The sequence below is a fragment of the Dermacentor silvarum genome, unplaced genomic scaffold (genome assembly GCF_013339745.2).
Source record: "Dermacentor silvarum isolate Dsil-2018 unplaced genomic scaffold, BIME_Dsil_1.4 Seq910, whole genome shotgun sequence".
In the NCBI taxonomy this organism is placed as follows: Eukaryota; Metazoa; Arthropoda; class Arachnida; order Ixodida; family Ixodidae; genus Dermacentor; species Dermacentor silvarum.
In genome coordinates this window covers 23,956-43,339 of record NW_023606957.1, presented here as the reverse complement: position 1 = coordinate 43,339, position 19,384 = coordinate 23,956, and the positions used below count along the sequence as shown (strand labels likewise).

Sequence of the window (19,384 nt, the reverse complement as noted above, 5' to 3'; positions counted from 1 at the left end):
GTGTTGTGTCGTTTACCCGCTCAATACTGACGGACCTGGCCGAAATAACGGCTGTCTGAGCCGTAGCCGTGCCTGTGGTCGCCATGCCCATTGTAAACGTTTATATCGAGAAAACGCCGACCAGAAAGGGCTCGATTGCGGGTGCTGTCACGTGAGCAAATATTAGGGCGCTCATGGGTATGGCGCTGTAAAAGGTCTATACATTAGCAGGATAACTTCATAAATTATTTGGTAAACTTTAGCGTTGGTAAAGTAGTTACAGCAAAAACCTACAGTATATGACAAGGTCTTGTTATGAAGACTGATATAAATGCACGAAACATACGAGGACTAAGCTAGATATGCGGAACTCTCTGCGAAAACCCATATTTAGTTCTGAAGAACTGCAGAATTAAATATGAGCTATGAAAGGGCACACTATATACCAGCGACAGAATATCCTACTCCCTGTACTTATCCGTATGCTACATCTGCGATTATATATAACGTAGCTCGCGAGGTTGTCGATTCTCAAGCTGTTTCTCAATTGTACAATTATCACCTGTTCGCCATAACAAAAAATTACCTAGAAGCCTAGAAAACGTTTACAAATTCTTAAAAGCAGTTCACACTACGAGGTGTATAGTCGTATAACGTGACTTCGCTAAGAAAACAGATATTTCTTTCTGCGCATACGTTTGTTCCTTTCGTCATTTGTCTTGTGTATTCTGCACGAAGACACATCATGCATCTGTTTATATCAGACGGAATAGAACTAAAAATGTGGATAAAAAGAAAACGACAATAGATGCATAAATACCTCTCCGAGTGTATCCAGTAGGAGCTTTAGAGCGCCGTGGCCGTGCACCAGCGAATCGGCGTATATCTCGCCCAGGTAACTTTTCGGGGCAGCTTTGTTGTCCACAGCACAAAGGTCAGGTCTCACCTTTGGTTAAAGATGCAAAAACACTCGTATAAACGCTGTTGAAGCGGCAACAAGAGCAAATGTTGGTGATAGGTGCTGTCCAGAAAGTTAACTCGACATATTCCTCCAGATTATTGTAGTATGAAACATACGCGTATTGCACTTGCGGCGCTTTCGCTTGCTACACTCAGTCGACAAAGGGGCACTCCAAGGTGGTAGAAACACGTCGAAGTTGTTGATGGGTGTCCTTCCGGTTAAGCTGTAATTGCGCACCAATAAAGGGCGAATTGAAATAAGCAGATATACTGTTTTCTCAGGTAGAACCGATTACGCAACCATCATGGTATGCGTCATGGTGGCACAGTGTGTTCGGCTGCCGACCACGAGGTCGCGGCTTCGAGTACCGGTCGTGGTGGTCGCATTCTGATGGAGGCGGAATGCAAGTACGCTCCTCTACTTTGATTTAGGTGAACGTCACCCAAGATCGCGGTGAATGCTCGTAGCAACAGTCACACACCCTTGCCTATTTGTTGCGCCGTTCATACGCTGGGAAAATAACTATGTTTACCAGGTGCAGTCAGGAACCAAGACTAGCGCTTATTTGGTGGTGGTGGTGGTAAAATTTTATTTTGCGCTTATTTCAAACGACTGGCTATTTTATGCACTGCGCATCGGGCACATCAGGCACACATCATTATACAAAAGATTGGACAATTCAATCATTTCGCTCCTTAGTGTAATGCGCATCTAAAGGGCGTCATAAGTAGTGGGCCTTGATTTAAAAGGGGCGCATGTCAAATGCGTGCGGGAGACGTGGCAGGAGCTTAACCAGCACTCACTAATCTATACGCAAGTCTGCCACAAGCAGATGAGCGGCTGGTTTGTTCCTCAAGTCAACGTTCTTCCGTTGCCCGCGTATACGTCAGCTGATATAGCAGGAGCACATATTCGCCATCTGGTTCCAGCCGTTGGCAAAGGTTTCACTGCCTGCACGTAGGCAGGCTGTGCTTCACATTTAGATGCACGTTAAAGAACCCCAGGTGGTCCAAATTTCCGGAGTCTCCCACTACGGCGTGCCTCATAATCAGAACAGGTTTTGGCACGTAAAACCCCATAATTTAATTCTTTTTATTCAAGAAGCCCATGAACCATTTACCACCTGATGTATAGGTATCCCACATTTTTAGTACTTGCCCCAGGCTACTCCCGAGTCGCAAAATCTACAAGCATATGGAATTGGGCCGTTTCACTATACAGACCGCTACAATGAGCAATAGCTCTTTCTATCGCGGCGAGGATCCATGTGTCACATCTTGTAGAACAGCGATGTCTAGTGAAAGAGAACGTCACAGCCTCAATAATTCTTTGAAGACTACAGGTACACTGTGAGGAGCAAGCGTCATACATTGATGTACGCATGGTTTCGTCTGTTTGCCAAGGACGGGAGGCATAGTCCTTTGCAGCCGGTGACAGCAACCACGTCCCCGTGTATCGCAGAAATCAGAGCACCACCAAAGCAATGGCAGTGACGCTAGAACGAACTGAGTAATGCTACGTCATGTTAAACTGACTAAATTACATTATTATTTACCATTTATTTCATTTGCAGAAAGAAAGTATGAGCCCCACCAAACCTTGAGCAAAACTTGCTAATAAATTAAACAGACTTGGTGCTTTAAAAAGAAACAGAGGCAGAAAACAATACTTGCGCGGTTGGAGGCTGAGATGTTTATAGAGATGGCGCCCCGGCCAACTACATAGCGCCAACTGGATAGCATTATATATAAATGGAGCAATACATTTTCGCTGTAGATATGACGTATCACGTCGCACAAACAAGTAAACAACCGTTTTCATTGGCCACACTTTAACGTGGAAAGCGCCACGTCACGCTTGGGTGTTCGAAGAGTGATTGGCGTATAGCAGCTTCCGCACTGCTGGTCGGGTCGCAAATCGAACCTTAACTCCACCACACAAGTCGTTTGCAGGACCGAATGCCGCTCGAGATTTGTTCATTCATGCCACACCGTCTGCTCATCACGACAGTAATTCGCGGTACATGACGTGCTTACCTAGACGTCCTAACGCGTAACATCTCGCTGTAACGTATCATGTACCAATCAACCTAAAGCTCTCTAATCTCGGCAATAATCTCACAGTTACGTCCGGAACTATCTCCTGCTGCGGGAGGATATTGCTGTGTACGGCATAGGTGCTTTTTGTTCCGAGTTCGCTGCTGTGACGGTGAAGCGGAAAGCTTACAATGGCCGTCATGTGCTCGGGAAGATACTTACGCTTGCAAAGCACACTGCGGACGTAGACAGAGAGAGGAAAGGCAGGGAGGTTAACCAGAGGTGAGTTTCCGGCTTGCTACCCTGCACTGGGGCTTGGAAAGAGGGCAAAAAGAGCGAGAACAAAAAAGGAAGAAAAAGAAGAACAAGAACAGGTAACAGAAATGACGTTGCAATTGTAGGCGTTCACACAGGCCGGTCGATCTCAAGAAGCGCTGCGGTTGCACGGCCTTCTGATGCGATTTTAAGTCCCGTCAATGCTGTAAAAGTGTCTCTTCCGGCAAAGGCTCATCGTCCAACTGGTTGAGCACTATGGAAAGCGATTTTCTTGGCACAGATCACTTCGAATTGTTTCATAGAATATACGAACATGACAAGTTGTTTCTTCGTTGCCGCAATCTCCACGTGTTGCGGCGTCGGCCATCCATATATGCGGAACACGTAGGCATTGGTAAACGCGACGCCCAACCGTATAGTCTACACAGAAGGGTCAAGTCTCTTCGGGGAAATCTTGGTGAAAGTCGAAGGCCTAAGGTTGGATTTAGGTTGCATAAAGGGGCATGCATAAAACGTGGTTAATTCCACTCTAATGTGGTACATGGGCATACAATTAGGCGAAGCATCCTTGCAGCACCTGTCCTAGACAGCGGGATTGATAGGCGATGGTCTTCTACACGAGCTAAACGAGCAACTTTATCGGCACCTTCATTGGCGATAATGCCACATTGACTTATGAGCCACTGAAAAATGATTTCGTGTTCTTTCTTAGGTGGTGTATGGCCTCTGTATTTTCGAACATCAACTGTTCATGTGGACTGCGCCGCAAGACTGACAGTAAACACTGCAGTGCCGTCTTCGAGTCGCAGAAAGTGGACTATTCGTGTGTTGATTTGTCAATAATAAAGTGCAGTGTGACTCGAAGTGCTGTGAGTTCTGCTGCTGTCAAGTGGGACGTTTTCAACTTGACAGTGGTGGCTTTTGCTGGAATGACAACAGCTGCGGCAGAGCTGTTGAGTAAGATGGAGTCGTCGGTGTAAGTATGCGTGTAATTCCGGTACTTCTCATATAATAGGAGTAAGGTAAGCTGTTTAAGAGCCGGCAATGACGTATCTGCTTTTTTCCCGGACACCAGGTAATGTCAGGTTGATATTCGGCGGAATGAGGCACCAAGGAGCACTCGAAGGTCTCGCGGCCGGTGTGAAGCAAGAAGGTATAGCCTGACGATGTGCGGAAACCGTTCGGCAGATCGAGGCACGTAGTCTCACCGCAGATAGAGACGTTAGATGGTCGCAGGGCATCCGGGTAAGGTGCCTTACGTGCACTCTTAGTGCTTACAACTGCGATGTGGGTCCTGATGAGGTGGTATCTAGCGATTGCAACAGTTGCTGCTGTTGACGTACTTCGAGGAAGACCTAGGCCAGTCCGGAGCCCCTAGGCCTGAACACTTTGTGTTGACCCTTTTCGCGGCGATCCCGTCGGCGCTGCCATGTTTGATCACGTGGTGACGCGTCCATTGCTTGCCTCAACTGCCTCCGTTGCCTCCTTGTTTACAATGGAAGTGTATGACGACGGCGCGGCTTAGAAAACCTCTGTTTTCGGAGATATCGTAGACGGTGACTAGGTGGACGACACAAAACTTTGATCACAGCTTCAGAGAACATGCAAAAGCGCTTTCGGAGCTGATTAAGCTATGTCCAAACGGCGCAAGCAGCGTATGTGGTGCTTGTTCTAAAAGCGGGGCTAAATATTTATTCCAAGCTATCCAAGCTTTCCCATTATGAATTCAGTCAGGATTAGTGTGTTTTGCTCTTTGTTCTTTATTCAGCAAATATTTTGAAGCAGTAGAATGTCATTTTCTGACTCAGTGAAGTTTCTCGGTGTGGCCACTATCTGATTATTTTCAGCCTAATTGCTCGCGGGTGTGCTCAGTTCCGATAGATTTGTTCTTGCTACGCACAAGGCTTGAAACGTAGCTGTTTTTTACATTGTAATACCTTGTAGCAAATATATATTACAGCTAGTAACTAGCTTACGCTTGTGAACCGTCACGAAACATTCAGCTTGGACCATTCGTGCGCCATAGATGTAGTCCGTCATTTATTGTGCGTATACAGTGCGCATATATTTAAGTGTGCGCCCATTCACTTATTCTTGATACGTCGGCGATAGAGTGCGCGTAAGTTTTCCTGCCATTTGGGACAGATGTGTATAGATATCGCGCGCGAAACTTACTATGACAGGAAGCAGCGCTACTCCCTTTGTCATTGTTTAACGAGTGGTACTCACTTTTGCCGACGTTCTGGGGATGAAGCCCTTTCTTTGAAGGTTAGCGATACAAGGCTGGCGGATGAGCGAATTTCTGTATCCTCGAGGAAAGCCATACATCAATAAGTGCCGGTAACACGTTCGGACAGTTGCAGCAGCGGTCCGCGAACTTGGCCACACAGATTCATTCTATTCCTTAACATGTCAGTCACTATTTTTGCAGCCAACTATTGCACACGTCTTCAATCCACATGATTCAAACCAGAGTGAATGGAGCACAGAGCGTCAGCGATAACTCAGTCGTATTACCGACAGCTGATCGCACAGAAGCAAGATAGAAGCGGTAATGGTTTCGTATTCGTGCGCGGTCGCTGAGGAGAGGTATGGCGCGCCGCCGTGAGCGCCATCTCGTTTCTCTAAAACAAACTGCTCCGCGAAAAGGGTCAATAGTACGTAGGCTTGTTTTACTTGCGTTGGTTAATGCCGGCAAGCTGTACCGCAAGAAGCCGGGAAAAAGTAAGCTATATAGTTGCAGCATAACGCTTGTGGTAATTCCCCAGGTTCTTCCTGTGAAGAACTTCAAAAGGTGACAGATGCCTGTCAACTGCTTGTTTCATGCATCTACAATACATGGGGGCTCCATGAGATTTATCTGTCAATTATGACACTCAGTGAGTGAGTGAGTACGAACTTTATTGAGGTCCTGAGGAAAAAGAATTAAAGTGGGGCCGGAGGCCCCACCAATCAATCCGGTGGCTCCACCCAGGTCGGGGCCGGTAGACAGAGCCCTTCGGCTACGGCCCGGACCCTCTGGACAGCCTTGAGCTGACCGATGAGCTCTGTGCTTCTGAGCGCTGAGTCCCAGGAGGACTGGTCAGGAAAGTCCGTGCCCGCGTTGGCAGGGCACAGACAGAGCATGTGTTCGAAGTTGTTGTATTCGTGGTCGCAGTGTGGGCATTCAATTGGAAGGTCAGGATTGATCCTGCTTAGTGTTGTTGGTGTGATGTATGTCCTAGTCTGCAATGGTCTGTAAGTGACGGCCTGTCCTTTTTTGAGGTTTTGGTGAGGAGGAGAAAAATTCTTCGTGCTAAGCTATGATTTGAAGTGATTTCGTGGTATGATACGAGCGGGTCTTTGTTGTCTAGATCCCTCCAGGCTGGGTTGAAGCGAGGGGGCGGACCGCAGACGCGGAATGTGAGTTCTTGCGCCAGTAGGTGTGCCCGCTCGTTCGGATTACAGTCAGGAGGTCCGAAAGTGCTGCCCATATGGGCCGGGAACCATGCGATGTGTGGGGACGTGAGGTTCTTCAAGAATTTGTATGACCGAACATACTGTATTTTCTGCCAATTTATTAATACACTGTAGTGCATCATGGAACTGCGCGTAAACGCCACAAGTGCACATTTATCAGATGAATACTCCCCGCCTTGATGGCAGAGGTGAAGTGTAGTCTGAGTGGGAGCTTCTTGGAGCCTTGCGCGCATCTGTAGGACGTGTCGCTCCAGACGCCCAAACGCATATGTCATCCGCATACATTGATTACTTAACTGTGCTTGGAAGGTGATCAAGGAGACCACTCAGCGTGAGGATAAACATCGTAGGGCTCAGTACGCCGCCATGGGGGACGCCACAGTAGGTGTAATGTAAAGAATTGTGGCCGTCCTCGGTGCTCACAAAAAAAAAGACCGCATAGAGTGTCGAATTGAATTGAAAAACGTTTATTGTAAAATGAAAGGGTTGGGGAAGCAGGTAGGTGGGGCCCCTAGTCCAGGGCTCCACTGGCCTCAGCAGCCGAGCCCACCGTGCTTGCTCGACGAGTGCCACTTGGCCCCCTTTTCCTCGCTGGCGAGCCAGCTCTCCCAATGCGCCGTTCTGAATTTTTTCGTAGAGAGATAGCTGTGTATCCATCGAAAGATGCGACCACCGAGGCCTTACTATTCGAGAGCGCCCCTTTGACGTCGAGGAACAAAGAAGCGCAGAGACGTTTCCATACTTTTTGGTGCTGAACCTACGTAACTAGCTCGACGTCATTCTCAATCGCTGAGCGGCCACGTCGGAAGCCTGCCATGGCATGTCTGTAGACGTTGTGTTATTCCAGGTACCACACCAGGCGTCCAAGGACCACCTTCTCTATCACGGTGCCCTCACCGCTCGTCAGTGCAATCGGGCGATACGATGAAAATCCAATGGTGTCTTGCCAGGGTTCAGTAACGGAAATACGCGACTAGTCTTCCAGCTCGTGCGAAGTATGCCATCTCGACAGGATTCATTTTACATATCTAGCAGACCACTCCTCGACTGCTCACCCAGATGACACAGACCTTTATAAGAAATTACGTCTGGTCCGGATGATGACGTACGTCTGCACAAAGCTAGCGCCGCCTTGAGTTCATGGACGGAAAATGGTAGATCCATCCGTTCACGTTGGGGCGGGACGCTTATGGAATGTAATAAAGTGGTGGAAGCTATTTGTTGCCCGGATAATCTACCGCAGAAGCCTTCTGCGACATCAATATCTGGTCGCTGTTGGAATAGGGTCAGAGCCTTGAATAGAGACCGCTGTACGGTGGGTGTCCCGAGCCCTCGTACCTTCGTCCATAAGTGCGATAAGGGCTTACGAGGCTCTAGCGATTCATCCACAGAACGCAGTCTTATCTAACCGGCGCTAGATTTTCTTTTGTAAGCGTCTAGCACTCCGTAGATCGTTAGTTGACTTCGTGCGTCGGTATCTACGTTCGCCACGTCGCCGGATTGCTCGAAGTCGTTGTAATTCTATATCGACTTCCACGAATTTCGAAGAGCACATGAGAGCACGCGTATTGTCTTGTACTGTGCTCTTCATTGTGTTTTAGAAATTAAGCACTAAATTACTCGATAACAGACTGGAATTTGGGCCAGTCCACTCTTCAGATGGTATCACATGACTTGGAAGAGGACAGACCTCTGATCTTGAGATACGTAAGAATATGGTCACTCCCGTGCCTTACAATGTCCGTAAACTATCCAGTACGCCTGACGAGACTTCGTGAGACACAGGCGAAGTCAGAACAGCTGCTGTATGCGGAGCCGCGTAAACATGTCACTTAAAACCCAGAGTTCGCTGTCGAAAGCGAATGATACCAAGTCTCTGCTCTTTCGCGTTGATTTTCGTACTTCCCCACAGTGCATGATGAGCGTTGAAATCCCCGATGATAATCCATGGATCAGGAGATGATGATAGGATGTCGCCTAATCTTTTGTAATCAAATCGGCTTGATGGATATAGGTAGGCACCCACAACAGTGACGGTAAGCCTTTCTTCTTTACTGTTACGCATATGTATTTGTTATCGTCATGATGCGGTACAGGCTGAAGAGTGTAAGTGAGGTGATGGCGGATAGACACGATAACCTGGCTGTTTTCACGAATAGTTGACGGCATAAATGATTCATTGCCTGATAGCCGGATTGAGTTCGTTAAGTTCGGCTCGCAGATGATGATGATGGGAAATCTATTGGCGTACCCAGATGGTCGGAAATCGGCGATACGCGATCGGAGTCCCCAGACATTGAACAGCAAGACTGCTGCTTTTCGGACCTCCTCCCGAAACGATAGTTTCTGGCGAGCCATTATTTACTCAAGGGCTGCCGTTCACCGGACTTAGTGTGTCCAGTACTCGCAGTGCACTTCTGGCTGACGTTGCGTGCATGTTGTTCAACAATACGCGAATTACATTCATTAAGGATTGCAGTACAGATACCAATTGCTTATCTGTATGTCGCACCTCATCTGATCGAGCAGCTTGCTGAACTGCGGCCCCTGCTGCTGCTTCTCTATAGGTCGTGTACTTAGAAGCGGGGGCTAATGATGTGTAAAGAGAGGTGTCGAAGTTTTCTGCCGTCCAGCGTCAGTGTTTGCTGTGCTGGAAACTGTAGGTGGGATTGTTACTTGAAGAGATAACGCACTTTTCGAAGCTGTCGTAGTCCAACGTGAGGACCGTCGACGGCGACGGCGTCTGTATACGTCGCACTATTTCAGCGGCCTCTTTATGGGTTGAATTGTTCCTAACCATTTGTTTAAGAACAGAAAATTTCTTGTTAATCTTTAGGCAGTTTGTGGAAGAGTCACTGTGAGCACTTTGACAGTTAGTGCACTTCAACGTAGTCGCACTACAGTTTTGTTCAGGTTAGCTCGGCGTATCGGAGATACAAGGCAGAATTTGAGGAAACGCCCTTCACATGACCAGTCCTCTGGAAGTTGTAACATTGCAGCGGTTTTAGAACAAACAGTCGAACCGGGTGGCAGAAGTGGTCAACCTTGACGTAGGAGGGAAGGCAGTGACCCGTGAATGTTAATCTCACAGAACGCCTCTTACCAAGACGGCCGGCTTGCACAATGACATTGTTCTCACTTGCTAGTTCTATGAGCCTTGGAAGGTCTGGATCGGGGATTTCAATGTCAATGCCATAAATGACTCCTGCAATGGTGGTACCATCTGCTCGGACAACGGGCCGAACCCTTATGTTGCCCATCTGCATTATATGCTGCAGAGTGCTCAGGGCACTCGTGGTCAACACGTGGATTGCCAAGGTTCTTTCCCTCGTGTTTAGCCTCACATCCTTGATCTCGTTTGGCACAGTGTTCTCAAGAAGCAAGGACAGTGCTTGCCTGTTGAGGACGCGAGATTGTCAGTCGAGTTCTGCGGCACAAACCGGGCAGTATGAGTCCATCATTGAGGCGCAGTTCTTACGGCGAACAAACTTGACACCGAAGATGCGTTGACGATCCGTCGCTTGGCCTTGCGATGAAAGACTGGCTCAAATGCATCTTGCGATGACTCATCAGCTGATGCGGCGTACAACTCAGTATCCTCGCTGATCCTAGATGTATTTCTTCGCTTTGTCGAAACAATTCCCGCTGATGAAGCGGAACCGCACGGGGACTCGGGAGGTTGCACATCCATCCCTGTGAGATGTGAGGCGGCCGACCCCACAGCAGCAGTGAAAAGTCCAGAAAAGCAAATAGACGGGTGTTCCACAAAATATGCACTTCGTCATCGTCCCCTGTGGACATAAGAGACAGAGAGAAACAAATTTAGCAAAGTGAAAATAAATGTCACGGAAGGATGGTGGTCGGGCGGTGCCTGACCTCCACCTCCTCGGCTCGTAGAATGGCCCGGAGTTGCACGTCGAGGCTAGATTCCCGGAGCACGTTGTCCCACGCTTCGGGCGAGGAAGTGCGGACGTAAGAGAATGAAGTAATAGCCGGATTGTCGGTTCATGAGCTTTGGCAAAATCTTGCTGCTCTCGAATGAAAATTAGAACGAAGTAGTAGCTAGACGGCGAGGGGGTGCATAAAATTAACCTTTGAATTCACTAGTAAAGTCAGAAACATGCAGTTTCATACCGAGATTACGTAAAGGAAATGTGGCGCTACTGCATCTATGTGCGCCACCAAGATGGTGGTTCAGTGGGTTTAGGAATAATGAGCCGGTCCATAACCGTTTTCTCCCCTCAAACGACCTTGAAAACAAAAGCCGGGCGCCAAATATGTACTGGACTTTCATGGTGTCCCAGTGCGCAATCTATAGTTTAAGTTGGCTTGTTCTTGAGGACCGTAAAGGAGGTTCAGGTAGAATATTTTCCATAACATATTCCTTTCAGAAATCAGTACAGATAGAAGCCAATATGTTTTAGGTTCATCTATATTGGAGCTTCTAGGCTATGCTAACAAAGAGGTGAAAATAAATTTTAATTCACAGTTCTTCAATATGCACGTTTTTGACACGAACTAAAAGGAGTGGAAGAGGTCCCCGGAACTTACAATTAAATATATCAGCCCATGTTTTCGCTTACTTATTTTAAAGTCCTATGTGCTGTATGCCCATATGATAGAAGCACGGCCAAAAATCGTTTTTAATGCGATTAGCATTATTTGCCGACTTCTATCCATTATTCTGCCTACTTCTAGCACAAGTTGGAATACGCTAGCGCAAGACAGGGGTAATTGGAGATCGCAGGGAGAGGCCTTCGTCCTGCAGTGGACATAAAATATAGGCTGATGATGATGATGATGATCTATCTATCTATCTATCTATCTATCTATCTATCTATCTATCCTTATACGCCAACCCCGGAACGTAGGTCTTCTACCAGCTTAAGCCACAAATGTGCTCGTGGTCGTTATGCCGTCACGGTCGTTCCATCGTCATCATTACAGCTTCGTGACCTATCATCACGCCGTCGTTGAAACGCCTTGTACGCCGATCAAGTGGCATAAGCTGTCTAACAGCTTGGGCCACTAGTTATGTGCTCGGGATCATAATGCAGTCATGGTCGTCGCATCGTCGTCATTCCAACTATGTCATCCAACTCAAGCCAACGTCGTTACACAGCCGTCATGCATTCGCTGTCACACCAAATGGCCACACCCCCTTCGTGGCGCCTACGTAGTCGTCCTAATGTCGGCAGTACAGCTTCGCCATCCGATCGTCGTCATGCCGTTGTCGTCAAACAGTCTTCGCGATAGTCTTCGTCACGCCGTTGTCGTCACATTCCTGTCCTTATACCAGTGCCATGCCATGGTCCTTATTATGTCGCCGTAAAACGGTCGTCGTCGTGCAGTAGTTGCAATACCGTCGCGCTCGTTCCATCGTCGTAATTCTAACTTCGTCATTTGACTTGCCATGCCATCGTCGTCACACCATCGTTGTCACGCACTCGTCGTCACTCTGTCGTTTTACCGCAGTCATCACTTCAGTAACGCAGTCCCATTGTAGCCACGACGTCGTCGCGTCATACCGCCTTCGTCGTTTAATCGACGTCAAGCGGTCTTCGTCCTTCTGCCGAAATCCCGCTATCGTCATTCAATCGTGATTATGCCGCCGTTGTCGCGCCATCGTTGTCATTGCACCGGCGTCAGGCAGTCGCTATTACGCAACCCTCGTCACCCCGTCATCGTCGTGCTGTCGTGGTCGTGCCACCGTTGTCACTCCAGCTTCGTGATACGACTATAGTCTTGCCGTCGTTGTCTCGCCTTCGTCGTCCTGTAACCTTCGTGATGCAGTCGTCGTGATGGCGTAACGGTCGTTCCATCATCGTCATTCTAAGTTCGTCTAGTTTGACAATAGCAGAGTATGTGGCATATATCCGAAGCAACAGAAGTCTCAGAATAACCACTACAGACGTTAAATAAATGTGACTTCAGAATTTCTGTCTGTAGCTACACTACCCGGATGCTAATCGCATTAACGTCGACAGTCGTCGTGAGATGAGTTCTGCCGTAATGTTTTCTTTTCTTGTAGCGTTCTTCTTTTGATTGTATTCTGTTCGTTGTTTACTGTTCCGTTTTCCTGTTGTATTTTGCCTCCCGCCTTTCCACTGCAACGCCAGAATTTGGTACAGCTGGTTTGTGATAAAGAACAAATAAAAAAAAGCAGCGTCGTGTCCCCTACGAGCGAGCGATTAAAAAATCTTCGACACACAATTATGCGCATATTGTTCGTAAGTCTCCTTCAAAGTTTCCATTAGCTAAAAATTTGCGAAACACTAGGAACATTACCGTTTGTGTGAGAGCCACTGCTGCACACTTTGGGCAAAAGAGCAACTTTTTTACTATTTTTTGTATGTAACATAGCTTTATAGAAGAGATAATGATGACGCTTGATATTGGCGCCAGCTCTAATCTGTCTGGCACAAAATACAAATAAATAATTTCGCCGATAAAGGCATTCAGAGCCCGCAGGTAGCCGAAACACGCACAAACTTCATATGACCTTATAAGCGCGCACAGGTTACAGAAAGTGCTCGATGGCTTAACGACACTGGCATAACTGTTGCCTTCTGAAGCAAACGAATCTGCCAATTGAAATTTTATTTCACACATTTTCACCACATACACGAGAAGCATACAGCGGCAGACTTGATTAAGAGTTTTTAATATTCAGTGAGTTTTGTCTAGTCTACAAAATGTAGAGTCCATGCGAGAACTCTGGACAGCAACGTCAGATATGAGAACATCAACTATTTCGTGCCTACTCAGTCAGTCATAAAACTTCATTATCAGTACAGGGAGACATGGGTTCTGCGACCCCACCATATGGCCCTCAGTCGGGGCTGAAGACGACGTCTTGGGCTGGTGCTGTGACCCGGATTTGTACTTCCGGAGCGGAGCTGGCCGGCAAGGTCTCCCACTTTTGCGAGCCTACGAGCTTCTGGAGTTCTTCGGCTGGTGGGTCTGTGGGGCCGTCCCAGAAGATGTGTTCCATCGTGTCTATTTGGCCACATTTTGAGCAATCGTGGTAGAATTCGTCTAGGTTCACGTGGTGCATTCTGACCGGGTTAGGGAGAGTATAGCATACTCGGAAAGTATGGCTGATGCAAGACAGTACGAAAAAGAGCGAACGAAGTGAACCCACTACATTACGACATAGTATTGACACCGAGAGAAAACACCCAGCCGTCTATTTTCCAACTCGTTTTACAAGGATATTTTCCACGTATCTGTCACAAAAGTGCGCAAAAACAAAGTGCGCGCCGCAGGTCACTCAAGCCAGCAAGGAAACAAGCCGGCCCCGCGGCAGCTTCGACAGACGGAGAGAGCGCATACGCCACAGACAGCCAACGCGATCAACGGAGTCTAGAAGTTTCGACAAGATACGCGAAGGCGACGGTAACGAGAGAGAGAGCGAGAGAGCGCGCCCCCCGAAAAACCCTCTCACAAGGCAAGCAAAGAGAGAGAGGGAGGACGGCAACCTGGCTTGCGCCAGCGGATGAGTCACCACCATCCTCGACGACGACCGGACGGCCGCGGTCGAAAACGTGAGAAATGTCTAGAAGATTCCCAGGCTTTGTTCACGGTATGGGAGCCCGACTCCGTTAGAAAGGTCGAGAAACGCTGGCGAAGGCAATAAAAGCGTCGTGCGGGAATCAGCAGGGAGATCAGACCGCGCCGTTGAAGAAATGTAACGTGAAGACTGAGCGTCTGCGGAAGAACTGGATTCCTCGGCAAACTGACTGACGAGTTCATCGAGCGTATGCATTTCCGGAAGAAGTTCCTTCTTCGAGATTTGCCTCGAGCTACTCCGAGATCGTCCGGCTCAAGACCAGCACGGGTGTATACGATTGGCCACTTTGTGTTCCTATTCATTCTGTACTGCACGTGTTGGAGTGCCTGTCGTTAATTGTTTTCCTGTGTTTTGTTAACGTCCATCTGAATTCTATTGTGATGTGTCTAGCCTAAGTGCGCACGCGTGTATGTAACTGCCTTGTTTGAAGAATATATTTTGTTGTTTTGACAACAGTGGGCTCTGACTCGGTCTTTGGACCACAACCGACGTTCGCTGGCGCACCAGAGGGCTCCTTATTAATTGTCCTTGCTTTCGTGGGGTTATTTTCGGAAGCTGATAAGTCGGCTTTGGAATTTGGCCCGGCGTTGGCGCCTCGTTCACGGGGTGTGTGGCAGTATCATTCAAACTTTCAGCACAATCCCAAACATAAACGTTTCAAGGTGTATGCAACACGTTTTAAAATATCATTACTTTTATCGGCAATTTTGCTTTCGATGGACTATATTGCCGCCAACCGCGCCCGAAGGAGATATTCACTTCATACCTCTGCATATATATACGTCTAAAGATTCACGCAAGCACTAGAACCAACATGCAAATAAAACGCAATCAAGTGTACAACATTAAGGAATGAGCGTGGATAGGTGATGCAGAGTTGGAGTTGCGTGCGTTATTCTTCATTTACTCACGTCGAAGCCATGCTGTATTCTCCCCACGGTGTAAGGAAAAGAGCCAGCGCCGTGGGCGAAGCAGAGCTTGAGCCTCGGGAACCTCTCTAGGAGTCCGCCGAAGATCACCTCGCAGATGGAAGCTGTAGTCTCCGCGGGCATACCTGAAACCAGAGCACACAGTAATAAATGTCACTCGTTTGGAACCCACAACTGCATCGGTGGACACGTATATGAAGCAAATAAGCGAAGAACTGACAAAATGTACGGTATAACTCATCGCACGATGACAGTCGATGCTAATGCGATTAACATTCGAGCAATGTAGCCGCACGCCATATTTATGAAGTCTAGTTTATTGAACAGCTGTAGTTGTCATAATGAGAGTCCCGTTGCTTCAGCTATGTGTGACATAATCCAGCGACGTAATCATAACGACGACTGTATGACGCCGTCGAACTGACGACGATGGAATGACGAATGAGGAATGATGTCGATGGAACGAAAAAAGTGGTATGACAATGACATGGTGACAATGAAAGGGGATTTTCAAATGGTTACGATTGTATAACGACGAACGCGTGACGACTCCGGCATGACGATAATGGGATAACGACGAGTGTATGACGCAGATGCCCTGATGACGGTATGACGACGGCCGGATGATGAAGCGGGAATCACCACGACGGCAGACGACGACGGTATGACAGTGGATGCATGATAGCTACTGTCTGACAGCCACGCATTGGTAACGATGGCATGACAACGGCAGCATATCGATGATTCAATGACGACAGCATTATTATGATATAATGACAAAGTAGGAATGACGTCGGTGGATCGACGAAGGCATTATGACGACGATGGAATGACGACAATGCGATGACGCTGATGAATTAATGACGATGGTAAAACGACAGCGTGAGGACGATGGCATGACAGTAGTACGATAACTACTGTGTGACGACGACTGCATGACGAGTCAGATGTCCAAGTTAGAATGACAATGGAATGACCATGACGGCATCACGACCATGTATGGCAACGAGTGCATGACGACGACTGTATGAAGACGCATTGTATGACGGCGCAATGACGATGAAAGCCTGCCAACGGTATGAGGACAATGGTGCGGTGACGACGACTGTATCACGAAGCCTGTGTGAGAACGATGGCGCGAAGACAACGGCATGGCGATAGTCAGGCGACGAAGCTGGCGTGACGACGCTTGTACGACCATGACGGCATGATGAGGACGTCCTGACAACGGATGAATGGTAGCGACTGTCTGACGACGATGGCATAACCACGGCGGCATAATCACGATAGAATGACCACAGCACCATTACGAGAGAATGACGTAGAAGGATTGACGTCGGTGGCACGACTAAGACGGTATGAAGACGAAGACATGAGGACAATGTGATGATGATACTCAAGCGATGACGATGGTAAAACGACAGCGTGACGACGACGGCCTGACGACAATAATATGACGTCGACTGTGTGACGATGATGACGTGACGATGACGGCATGACGATAGTCGATTGACGAAGTTAGAATGACGACGATGAAGCGACCACGACGGTATCACGACGACATTACGGCAATGCATGCATGGCGACGACACAATGACGACGACCTCATGACAATGGCATGAGGACAATCGGATGATGAGTGTATAATGACAATGATGTAACGACTACTGTATAAGCCTGTATGACGCCAATGAAATCAAGATAATGGGGTGAGGACCACGGCTTGACGAGAGCGATTGACAAAGCTGGAATGACGACGATGCAATGACCACGGCGGCATCATGACCACGAGCACATTCATGGTGGCCCAGGCTGTTAAACCACTCGGCCCACTAGGTCGGCGTGAAAGGCGTGACGATGACATGACGAGAGTCAGATGACAAAGCTGAAATGACGACGATAAAACGACCATGACGGCATCAAGACCACGAGCACATACCTAGTGGCTGAAGCTTGTAGATAACGTGGGCCACTGGGTCGGCATAAAAAACTAGATAGATACTAGACTCGACATGCCCGAAGTAGGCAAATAATGCTAATCGCATTAAAAGAAACATACAAGCGCTGAAGTTTCGGTCAGTGTGCGTCTACTTCGCGTTGCCACAATTATTGCTAGTCAACCGGTTCAGCTAGCTTTAGGTATATGCGTAAAAATACAAAAGCACGATAGAGGGGGCATCAGAGAAGTGGACGGTTAAGGCTCTGGATATACAAGTGGTGAAGAGCTTTCATCTCGCGGGCAAGCTACGCTATTGGAAAATTAACTGGAGCGTGCTTACTGGTGTGCGCCAGGTGCAGCTAGCAGACCACGCGCGGCGCTCACGCAATTGTTGTCCATTAGCAAAGGTCCTTAACTAATCAGCAAACGTCCTTAGTAGCTTCTAAACCCGCAAAGGCACATAGATCGGACCGAGGCGACCCAACTCTCTCAGTTGCCGGGTTCATCTCCGCTTGTTCTCGCAAAGGGAAGGGAAAAGGTAGCAGAGAAGGACTTTCAATGAGACGACGAACTGAAGGATTTTACACCTAATGTCACACGTTCGCTTAATGCAACCCTGAACATCAGGTGCGCGCAATTTAAATTTCTTTTTCTTTGTCCAAACGACGAGACGCTGCCTGCAATTGTGCTACATTTATAAGATTCAGGGGTTTTAGTGGATTGGCCGTGTGCTAAACATGACGTCTATTTGAATAACACACCGCAGCTAGAAGAACAGGAGGAGGAGGATGCTGTTGGCCGCAGGCGAATCTACCCTTCCAAGACTACCGGGAATTGCTCCACCTGAGCGTCTGCTTTCAGCAAAATTTGCAGAAAGAGATGAACTAAATTCTGCAGTTTACGTACCGAAACCAAGATTTCACCATGAGGCATGCCGCAGTAGTCATTTGCAGTCATTTCGACCACCTGTGGTTTCTTCAGGTGGTCAAAACTACTCCGGAGCCCTTCACTACGGCGTGCCTCACAATCAGAACTGGTTTTGGCACGTAAAACTCCAGAAAGAAGGCACAGCTTACTTTTACATAGAAAGCCTACGCTCCTGCACAAATTATTCTAATGTTTTTATTTCATTAAGTCTGAACCACGAGAATATGACTGTCCTGTGAGATGAAAAGAGTGGGGAAAAATACAGAGTTACACTGTATATGTTCATATCCAGTGTAAGACAATACTCCTTCAAATGAAGTTTGAAGCTCCTAGTTGCACCACTGGCGTTCGGTCTTTCAATCAGTATTTATTTTCTACTCGTTTGAAGAAATATGCCGACATTACGTCTTCCGCACTGACGTAACAAGGGATGCATGAAGTCCCAAGACTGCTAGACGTCATGAGAGGCAGACTATTCAGTTGCAAGTATTAAGTAAACTATGCAGCTGCATGTCTACTTGAGAGTACTTTGAGACTACTTTGGCAAACATTGTTTCGTGGATGTGGACCATTGGCAATAAAAACGTTTAGGACTGCTATCTAAGCTATCAGCACGGGTATTTTCCACACATCAGGTGCTGCGGCCAATGCGAAAATTTAACATGGTTTACACGTACTACACAGTCACGTGATTACTAGACATTCACAAAATGCGCCGCTGTTGCCGGTATTTGCTAATACTGTATTGCACAAATATATGTAGAGGTCTAACTATGTAACTTGGGCGCAAAAATGGCGGCTACATTTCATCGGTCACTTCCAGCACCTGCTGTCGGGTATCTTTGCCTTGCTAAGCTACTACCAACGGTTGTTTCGGAGCTGGCTCATAACTATCCAAGTTCTTACTAGCGCAATTCACTTCAGTAAAACGAAATCGGCCTTTTTCGTTCATTTAGGTTCGTGAGCATCGCGTTTCTCTTGTTTAAGACGAGCGGTGACATCGCAGGATTCAGGATTATGGGGCAATACGTACGCCATTGCTAGAGCGGAATGCCACAATCCCGGAGGACGTGCGCAAACGCGTTGCACACTGGGAAAACTGTTGCACTGCAATGAGCTGGGTGCGGCCTTAACGTATTAGTTCTTGCCGACCTGTATTGCTGCCGCAAGCAAGCCATGGCGCCGACGCAGAGCCGTTCCTACATTTATTTTTTCGTTCCATCCGATGCTACATCCTTCTGGTTTCTATTACTCTGAGTGAAACCGTCACCGAAAAGGGTGGGATAGGGTGTGGGGGGAGGGGGG

At 47.8% G+C, this 19,384-nt stretch overlaps 1 protein-coding gene across 1 annotated transcript in view; it reads right to left on the bottom strand.

The window, feature by feature from the left end:
* The window catches only part of LOC119435792 (2-amino-3-carboxymuconate-6-semialdehyde decarboxylase-like), a 30,569-nt gene extending 12,460 nt beyond the window's left edge, over positions 1 to 18,109 (bottom strand). The window contains exons 1-3 of the mRNA XM_037702511.2: positions 18,076 to 18,109; positions 15,196 to 15,338; positions 800 to 925 (exon numbers count right to left, since the gene is read on the bottom strand). Coding sequence (XP_037558439.1) covers positions 800 to 925; positions 15,196 to 15,338; positions 18,076 to 18,109 — 303 coding nt within the window. The remainder of the gene's footprint in view (positions 1 to 799; positions 926 to 15,195; positions 15,339 to 18,075) is intronic.
* Positions 18,110 to 19,384: the final 1,275 nt, after the last annotated feature.